Source organism: Protomyctophum bolini (genome assembly GCF_963924005.1).
Source record: "Protomyctophum bolini genome assembly, chromosome: 19".
NCBI classification, from domain to species: Eukaryota; Metazoa; Chordata; class Actinopteri; order Myctophiformes; family Myctophidae; genus Protomyctophum; species Protomyctophum bolini.
In genome coordinates this window covers 36,716,799-36,727,332 of record NC_137880.1, presented here as the reverse complement: position 1 = coordinate 36,727,332, position 10,534 = coordinate 36,716,799, and the positions used below count along the sequence as shown (strand labels likewise).

The 10,534-nt window shown below is 42.1% G+C and overlaps 1 protein-coding gene across 1 annotated transcript in view; it reads left to right on the top strand.

Annotated features, from left to right (window-relative positions):
• LOC308334309 (low density lipoprotein receptor adapter protein 1) overlaps window positions 1-8,368 on the top strand; it is a gene marked incomplete at both ends in the record, with an annotated part of 62,027 nt that extends 53,659 nt beyond the window's left edge. The window contains 2 exons of the mRNA XM_080790996.1: window positions 1,807-1,841; window positions 8,332-8,368. Coding sequence (XP_080647122.1) covers window positions 1,807-1,841; window positions 8,332-8,368 — 72 coding nt within the window. The remainder of the gene's footprint in view (window positions 1-1,806; window positions 1,842-8,331) is intronic.
• Window positions 8,369-10,534: the final 2,166 nt, after the last annotated feature.

The following is a 10,534-nucleotide window of genomic DNA, read 5'->3' as shown; positions in this document are numbered from 1 at the left end:
CAATTTCACATCAACGTCACATGCTGCCTCCTACCAGGTACTTTGGCCTAATGTAAAAGCACAGAAGCAGTGATGTAAATGGGTTTTCAATGTGACGAGTCCCGGGATGCAGGGATGGTCTTTTAGATGAGTCACAGGGACATTTGATGAGTCCCACTTCAACGACTTTAACCCATTCTGACCTGAGATCAGATTCATACGAGGTTTCCACTGGACACACACTGGTCTGATTAACCCATTCTGACCTGGAGATCAGATTCTAAAAATGTCAGTCGGTCTTCGATTTTTCAAAAATAGCAGACCTTCAAGCTCATAGCGCGCCACTCGGTGGCGCGCTATGAGCTTGTAGATCTGCTGTTTTTTCAATAGCTAGATCATAACATGATGCTAACACCAAAATGGGTTCCCGTTCAGAATGGGTTAAGAGTCATATTTTGCCATTTTTACAAATTGCAGCATTAAACTCCCATTTCATTTTTATATGGATATAATGTTGGTTACATTCATTTAGAAAACAGAAGAAGAAATGATTATTATAACTAAAGCAATTTCTTTTTTTTTAACGTGTATTTTTACTGTACATGCTGAGTTCATTATTAGTGCATCCCGTGGATGCAGAGGTCGCTGTTTTATTGCGTCCCTTAACCCATTCTGAACGGGAACCCATTTTGGTGTTAGCATCATGTTATGCTTTAGCTATTGAAAAATAGCAGATCTACAAGCTCGTAGCGCGCCACCGAGTGGCGCGCTATGAGCTTGTAGGTCTGCTATTTTTTTTAAATCGAAGAACGACTGACATTTTTAGAATCTGATCTCAGGTCAGAATGGGTTAATCAGACCAGTGTGTGTCCAGTGGAAACCTCGTATGAATCTGATCTCAGGTCAGAATGGGTTAACTATAAACTGTGTTTTGGGATACAAAATGCACCCTATTTTAATCACTGCAGAAGGAGGTTATATGCCGTAAAAAGTCACATTACAGTAGCTATGGACAGGCCATCCACCCTGGCTGTGCTCTGCAGAGGGCCCATCTGTAGGTTTTTATTTACTGTATATATTGTGCAGGCACATTGTCAGTCAAATTGTGTTCCATTTACAGTCACTAGGTGGCACCATAACCCTTTTTATCGTACATACTGATCACCTAAAAGAAAACCCTCTCTGCTCGTCTGTTACATAGTTTCATTCATGGGGAAGATAACGGTCTGAATAATGCAGATCTCATCAAGTCCATATCAATATTATTATAAAGACTGCTGATAGTCGGGTTTATGATTGATAGTCTCTATTATCTATTATATGTTGTCGTTGTATGTTGTCGTTGCCATGTACTGTATGAATGCAATTATTCCGATACGGTATATTGCCAAATAGTGTAAATATTGGCTTATGAATATTGATTGCTTTTACTGAAATATTTAAATTGAAGTCTTCTGCGAAGGCAATATTCGATTGTGGCTCTTTGACTCGTTTATTAATTTGGGGAACCCCTTTTGGTGTTTTAAGCATTATGTTATACTTTAGCTATTGGGAAAATAGCAGATCTACAAGCTCGTAGCGCGGCACCGAGTGGCGCGCTACGAGCTTGAGAAATGTGTCTGAAACTAAATGAAAACTATTCAAGAGACTGACTAAAACTAAAATCGAAATTTGCTGCCAAAAACAACACTGGACATAACGGTAATAGAGGTTGCTGGGCACCCTGAGTACAGTATGTGAGTAATATTGAACAGCATGCAGGGTTACAGTATGCAGCCAGGTGTGGATGTACAGCATGCATTGATTCCTGTCTTTTGTGTCTCACAGGATGTGGAAGATGGCCTTGATGATGCCTTCTCAAGGTAAGTGTGTGTGTGTGTGTGTGTGTGTGTGTGTGTGTGTGTGTGTGTGTGTCAGGGACGGATTAACCCCCATGAGGGCCCCTGGGCCGGTAATATTTGCAGGGCCCCCATAGCGCACGTGCGCGTTTCATTTCCGTGTTTAAAAAAAATCTTTGTAACCTAAGTTTAACAAAATTAACAGCCAATGAAGGGCCTTTTCAGGATGTCATACCTAGTACCTCACGATCGAATTTCCCCGAAGGACCCCTGAGATCCAAGGGCCCCTGGGCCACGGCCCCAATGACTATTGTGTGTGTGTGTGTGTGTGTGTGTGTGTGTGTGACACTTGCACTTGCATAGTAACGCCAGGGCTCCACTGGGCGCGTCTGCGTCGCGTCAGCGTCACCGTCACAGAATGTTCCCTTTTTAATCAATGAAGGGTGGCTCCACTGCCCGCGTTGTGCGTGCGTGCCGCGTGCGTGCGTCACCATTAAAATTGAACCGGTTCGTTTTTTGACGCACGCGTCAGGGTTCACGCCGTTAACAAAATAATGGATTTGTTTCCATACTTTTAATGAGTGACGATAAAGTAGTCTACCGGTATATTAATTGCATTATTTAAATACTAAAGTTTTGTATCTTTTCCCCTAACTGTGGGTTATTAAGTAGTGAAAGGGAGGGAAAAGCGACCACGATCTGAAGCCATCTGTCCTTGTATTCCACGACTGGTAGCCAGCCAGACAGGGCTGTTCGAAACGCAGCATTCACACTCGGACCTTGAGCTGACTGTCCAGTGTCCTCTCTCTCTCTCTCTCTCTCTCTCTCTCTCTCTCTCTCTCTCTCACATGCTGACTGTCCAGTGTCCTCTCTCTCTCTCTCTCTCTCTCTCTCTCTCTCTCTCTCTCACATGCTGACTGTCCAGTGTCTCTCTCTCTCTCTCTCTCTCTCTCTCTCTCTCTCTCTCTCTCTCTCTCACATGCTGTCTGTCCAGTGTCCTCTCTCTCTCTCTCTCTCTCTCTCTCTCTCTCTCTCTCTCTCTCTCTCTCTCTCTCTCTCTCACGCTGCGATCGATTGCATCGAAATGGCCACAGATGCTGCAGACACCCGACGGTCACTTGAACACTTGACAGACGGACAGAAAAGCACTGATCATTAATTTGTCAATATACTTTAGTTTTTATTTGTGTTTTTGTTCTTGGGGAGGGTGGAGAAAGAGTGGTACTGTACCCTTCACTGTGGTATTTGTAGCATTTGTTCTAGGAACTTATTAATTACCATTATTTGTGCATTATTATTATTCAAATATTTGTATTGAAGTTTGCACATTCAAGGACAGACAACAGATATATGACAACAAATTCACTCAACATTCAAGTGTATACAATTCTGAGATGCAATGTAAAAACCAAAAACTGACCATTATTTGTGTATTATATATTATACAGTGTATTATACGGTGGCTCAGGGGTAGAGTGGCTGGATGGTAACCACAAGGTTGCCAGTTCGAACCCTGTGGGCTCCCCCAGAGTTAGTGTGGAAGTGTCCTTGAGCAACTGAACCCGTAATTGCTCCTGATGTGAAGGTTGGTGCCTTGCATGGTTTCCGCCGCCATCGGTGTGTGTGTTTGAATGGGTGAATGTAATGCACTCTATGTGAAGCGCCTTGGATAAAGGTGCTATTATAAATGCGCCATTTACCATTTATTGTTATTTTCTTTATCATTTTGGTTTCCAAAATGTAATGTATAAGTACTCGACTGCGCATATCCATTTCATATGAAGCTGTTGCTTCCATGCAGCAAATAGACTTTGAGAGTGTTTGCTAAAAGGAACATCTGCTCGTCTCTATACTCTAGTCTCCTTTCAAGGTTACAGATGAGTTCTTCCAGGCCTTGATTTGTGCACTAGCCAGTTTCACTCAGGGACACTCAGCGTCGTACATTTTAAATTTAAATTAGATTTGATTGCAACACATGGAATCCAATTATACTTGGTGTTGATTTTTTTCCCTCTGATTTAACCATGCAGCATACTGTATTAACCCATTCTGACCTGAGATCAGATTCATACGAGGTTTCCACTGGACACACAAACTGGTCTGATGAACCCATTCTGACCTGAGATCAGATTCTGAAAAATGTCAGTCGTTCTTCGATTTTTCAAAAATAGCAGACCTACAAGCTCCTAGCGCGCCACTCGGTGGCGCGCTATGAGCTTGTAGATCTGCTGTTTTTCAATAGATAAAGCATAACATGATGCTAACACCAAAACGGGTTCCCGGTCAGAATGGGTTAAAGGACCACTTCACCCCTTTTCAACCTATCTTCATATAATTAGTCCTCACTAATGCTCATGATAAAATACCACCATTTTGGGCCAGAATACACCTAGGATTTTTCGCAGCCATGATGTGTGGAAAGTGGATAGTTTATGGATAATATCGCTTTCTGTTGTTCTCCAGCATTCTGCACCGTATAGTAGTGTTGAGAGTACGCAGCTTTGGTAGATCCGGAGGTTTGTTTTTGTGCTGTATTATAAGTTTTAGGGAGTAGGACTAACAAACCAACTCCATGCACCCTGCGGTCAGCACAATGAGCAGTGGTTAGACATAGGGCTATAGCAACTTTACAATTCTGTAAAAACAGCTATGTATATGCTACGGACAGATAGTTATTTAGAATAAAGGCGCTAGAGTGCCCAGCAGATGAGGCAGATTTTACTCTGAAAACCCGCGCCTTCCACTTCCCCCCTAAACCATGAGGTATAATCTTCCATTACTACTTTGCGGTGTGACGGTGTCACATCTCAACTCTGTCCGTCCGTCCGTCCGTCCGTGTACAGCTACAGCTAATCTCCGGCACCGTTGGCCCAGTCGATGCCCGGCCCGGTCGATCCAGCCTGTTATAGCGCCACCATGGGGTGGATTTTCACATTTTTACCTACTGTATAACTGCACCCGAGCTGACATGAAACTTTGCATGCACAGTTTGTTGCACACTACGTAAACGGCCTACTTGAAAAAACACAGAGCACTCCACATGCTCTCTATTCATTTACAGATATTATATAATATTATATAAAACACAGAGCACTCCATGCTCTCTATTCATTTACAGATATTATATAATATTATATAAAACACAGAGCACTCCATGCTCTCTATTCATTTACAGATATTATATAATATTATATAAAACACAGAGCACTCCATGCTCTCTATTCATTTACAGATATTCTTCCAGATATGGACGGTTGAGTAGTCCTGACATCATAAAGCTGGCAGCTCATTTAAACTGCGTGCGTGCGTGTGTGCGTGCGTTCGTGTGCAAGAGAGATACATTTTGAAAGACTGGGAAATGTCAGCAGTTAGTGTTCACTTTTGTTCACTGCTCACAGTACTTCACTATTCACCTTATGCAGACGCATGTTGACATTTAGTTAAGTTAATGAGTGGCAAGTTTGGCAACTAGTCACAATATCCCATTGACAGCCCATACGTCCAAACAGAAAATCCTATCTGATTGTATTAAACGACGTCAAATTTACTAATATTGCAGCTGTACGAAATGGTTTCTTTCTTTCTTTCTATCGGCAAAGTGTTTGTTTCATAAGAATCCACGGTAGACACGTTATGACTATGAGCTACTTTCTGTCAAGAAATTCCTGTGTGTTGTAGTTTTGTAGTTTGAAAGTGCTCATTGGATAGCACACAACGCCCCTATAGTGCGGAGTGCATTCCACCTGTTTGCACATAATGTAGGAGGCCGCAGGGCGTTGCTTTATTGAACGAGAGCGATTCCAAACTTAAAGGGACACTTCACCCTTTTTGCAAAATAATATATGTTAATGACGTTTAGAAGCTTTAGAACACTTTCCTGGGGGTCTTTATGTGTGTAATATGTGGTTTTAGATATTTTAGATTGTAGCAGTGAGCCTGTTGTCTCTGATGTCATGGACACTGGGCTCACTTCCTTCCTGGACTACATGTTGTCTCAGTATGACAGCTCTCCCCCCTATCCACAAGGAGGAGCAGTGCACCAAATAATTATGGGAATTGTAGTCCAGGAAGGTAGTGAGACCAGTGTCCATGACATCAGAGACAACAGGCTCACTGCTACAATCTAAAATATCTAAAAACACATGTTACACACATAAATACCCCCAGGAAAGTGATCTAAAGCTTCTAAACGTCATTAACATATACTTTTTTGCAAAAAGGGTGAAGTGTCCCTTTAAATAATCACCTGAAAGGAATGTCTTGACAGAAAGCAACTCTCTGGCACCAATGCACCATATTTAAGTGTGAGCCATCATGTGCTCTGTCTGTAATTCCCTGATGAAGGCTTATCCGCCGAAAACGTTGGATTAATTTGTCTTAACCTGCTGCGTCCTAATTAATAAGTATTGTCACTCTGGATATTAGGCGTGTGCGGCCGGCCACTTTCTTGTTTTTTTTCAAGATTCCCTCTGCAGAAAGTATAATAAGGATAATTCGAGCTTTTCGTAACAGCTTCAATGTCGGTAAGTTTGACGTTGTTTAATACAATGAGATAGGACTTTTCTGTTTTGGTGTTAGCATCATGTTGTGCTTTAGCTATTGAAAAATAGCAGACCTACGAGCTTGTAGGTCTGCTATTTTTGAAAAATCGAAGAACGACTGACATTTTTAGAATCTGATCTCAGGTCAGAATGGGTTAATCAGACCAGTGTGTGTCCAGTGGAAACCTCGTATGAATCTGATCTCAGGTCAGAATGGGTTAATACAATGAGATAGGACTTTTCTGTTTTGGATTTATGGGGGCTGTCAATGGCAAATTGCAGCTAGTTGCCACCCTGCCATTAACTAAATGGAAGGTTGGCCACGATCTGCATAAGGTCTATGACCACACAGCTCCCGTACTTTCTCTTCCGTTGAACACACGCTGCTACTGCACTGGAAGGCCTTCTTACCTTTATTTGTAGGGGGTGCATACTTAGTTTAGACTAGTCATTGGTTAGACATGGGTTAAGGTTAGGTTTAGGTGTGCTGCCCCGTGGGAGGTTAGGTTTAGGGTGAGGGTTTGAGATGGGTTTTAGTTGTAGGACTAATGACTGGTCTAACCAATGACTAGTCTAAACCAAAAACTGTCTAAACTAAGTACTGCACCCTTTGTAGTTGTTACGTCCCCACCAAAGAGTGGACCAGGTGTTATTTTGTGCAAAAGCTCCTTATTGGCCATTTCCCCTACCATAAGCCCTCAATGAAATGAATTGAATGGGGCATTGGGTTTTTGTGCTAATTCTTATTTTCATCGCTCAAACATCTTAATTAAAAAAGGGTGCAGTGCACACCCCGGCGCCATACCAGGTTTGAGGCCGTTAGGTTGGATGTCGCCCAAGTAATTCCTGGGACACACAGACTACATGCTGTAGGTTTTGTGAATTAAAGGATAGATGATTGACACATGACATTGGTAATTGAGGGCTTTTTAAATAAATAAAACATCCTGGTGATGTAAGCAGAAATCTTTACTCTTTCCTATACAGATCGGGGTATAGTTTCCGGACTTCTCCGGATTTTCAGTACTTTGTACAAAATGCGTCACTAGCTCCTCTTAAGGTGCTTTCAGTCTCGTTCTCAACCTCAGATATTGTGGAGAAGTGTCTGATCCCCCTGACTTCATAGTTGCACGCGAGCACGCACGCACATGAGAGCCTGTGGCCTGTTTTCTTTCATTAAAGAGAGAGTAACATCTTATTTATTCTCTCCCTTTTATAGCAATCTGAACAGCCAGGGGCCATTTTAAACACCACAATCAATCACCATGAACCCATGGGTGGCCGAGGCACTGTTTGTTTTATTCATTTATTTGTTATTTTGAGCTCCTATATTGATCCAGCGAACCGTAGCTCTCGTAGCATGATCTCAAGGTGACTTCTAGTACTAAAGCCCCTGCTGTGAACAGTCCTGAGGACGGATACCAGACAACTCACCCCTTTACCAACTCGCCCCTTGCGAAAAGTGTTAATGTAGTTGACGGTTAATTTAGTATTTCCCTCCCTACCTGAAATCTGAAATGATCTTGTATACATATTTATTTGATTGTATAGTAGTCGATCTCTATACTCTGTAAAACCAAGGAAGAATAACATGACACAGAGACTGTGACCGCTTAATTAAGTTAATTTAGGACCTTCTAGCAGTTCATTTTATTTTATTAAAGACATTTCTTCCATATGTAGCCCATGTTTTATAATGCCATCATGATGCTATTACATGCCCATGGATATACAGAGTGAACTTAACAATTATAAATGAATATAATACCTATATATAATGACCAACATGAATTTATGTTTGTTATTTACAGCTAGATAGAGTAGTGGGGTGAGATGGAAAAGGGGCGACCGTACCGGTTACCCTGAGGAGCACAGCCCTTCTCAGACAGATCTGTGTAGTGAATGCCCTTTATTTCCTGGTCTTGAGTGGCGTTGTGCATGATTTGTTCTGTCCTTTTATGCCTGGCATGCAGCAATATGGAGATGGAGGACATGGACACTGGTAAGTGAGGTGAGATCTTTTTCATTTCAGAACCATCCCTGAGCTGCATGTGGCATAATGAGACCAGGGTTCCATTTGCTAGGGGAGATGTAGGGGAAAACCCATTTTGGGGTCGGGAACCCCTTTTGGTGTTTTAACTAAGCATTATGTTTTTGAAAATCGTAAAAATGCGGCACACATCTTTGCGTCTTTTTTTTTATTTTGACGTCAGGCCTAAATGGGACAAGGCCTCTGCTTTTGATATCCCTGCCTTATTCATTTATATCTGTTGGTGGGGGATATGTTTTATGCCCGTTTCTGGTCGGACTGGATTCAATTAATAATGCATTCACGTTTGGGAAATGTAGACTCTGATATGTTTGATAATTAGGTCCCATAGTATCACAATTTAACAATTTAATAAATAAATCAAATGTTAATCTCATTAACCCTGGTGTCCCTTTTGGGGAATTGATAAATAATTAGCTGCAGTAGTATATCTTGAAGCTCAAATTGCGACATGACACATTGTGAGTTGTTGGCTATTTGTTGTACGCAGAAGTATTACGTGTCTCCCGTTTTATTTAGTTATAGTTTTTTACAAATCGAAGCCTGCATGAAACCATGAATGTTGAAAGCCAAAACAATCCCCATCAGACCTCCTTTCCTCTGTCTAGTATTTGCTGGAGGAAAGTGAAACATAATCAGTATATTTTTTATTTTATCCCACAATTTTGTAACTCGTTTTTTTTTCACCCAGTGTCAATTAACTAATGTCATCCTGGGCTCTATACACTATTCACTGCCAACAACGGACTGACCTCATGCTTCCTTCAATGCATGAGGAGTCCAAGCCGCTTCTTTTCACCGGACAGCGGGGAGTTTACCCGGTTTTGACGTGGCGCGTGGGAGGAACACGTTATTCCAACCAGTTCCTTTTCCCTCCATCAGGCGCCCCGGCTGGCCATTTGACATTCCTAAAAGAATGTCAAATGTATTACTTCTGTAGTCAATTAACACTCAGGACGCCCAAGCCGCCCCATAACCCGCCAGATGACGGGTTAAGATTTTACCCCTCAGATCGCCATACTCAGATACCATATGGCGGGTTATAATAAGGTCTATATCAATTCCAAGCAGCCGAAGCTCAAAACAAACCTTTCGTGCTGTCCAGGTTGCTACACACTAGCGCCTACGTTCTTCCCAGCATGAGCATTAACCCATTCTGAACGGGCACCCATTTTGGTGTATCATGTTATGCTTTAGCTATTGAAAAATAGCAGATCTACAAGCTCATAGCGCATGGCGCGCTATGAGCTTGTAGATCTGCTATTTTTGAAAAATCGAACGACTGACATTTTTAGAATCTGATCTCGGGTCAGAATGGGTTCATCAGACCAGTGTGTGTCCAGTGGAAACCTCGTATGAATCTGATCTCAGGTCAGAATGGGTTAATGCGCGCGCACCCCAAGGATCCATTCATTGTGGATTATTTCCTGCTTGTTTTCTCAGAAAAATACTCCAAAGTTGTTGTTTTTTTTGTCCAATCCGTCCGACGTTCAGATGTAAATAGTGATTTTTAGATCGCATCGCGCCCGACATTATTATACCGCTTCTGGCGAAAGCTAAGACATGTCGGCTGCTGCTCCTACGACGTTTTGCTCCTCCTCCTCTCGCTGTGCTGGGCTGTGTGACCCGGAAGTAGTTGGCGGCGCAAATACACAGATATTGGCTGGCTGCCTGCGGTAACATCACATGAACACTAGATGGCGGTGAAAGTGTTTAAGCATGAGGTCTTCTATCTAGTCTTCAGTTTAATAGTTCCATTACATTACTGCATGTAGCCGTTCACTGTTTGTCAGTTTGGACTAGATGCCTCTTTTCATGGAACTCTGTACCCTTATTTACTCGTTCCTGCCTTACCATTTCTTCACTCGTTCTTTTGGTTGACCTCTTTGTATATCCTGTGACCTTTTGTTGATAAGAAATGAATAATGTATTTTCTACCTCTGACTTCCCTATATAGAGTGTCGCAGTCCCGCCCCCCCTCGAGAGACCCGGAAAATAAATCCCTGTTCATTTTCCTCATTGACTTTTCAGAAAGTATTTATTTAAAGACGTTTACGCCGCGGACAAAGCCACAACTCTTGTCTTGACAAATCATGACAACAAACACAATTTTTCAGGCCAAACAA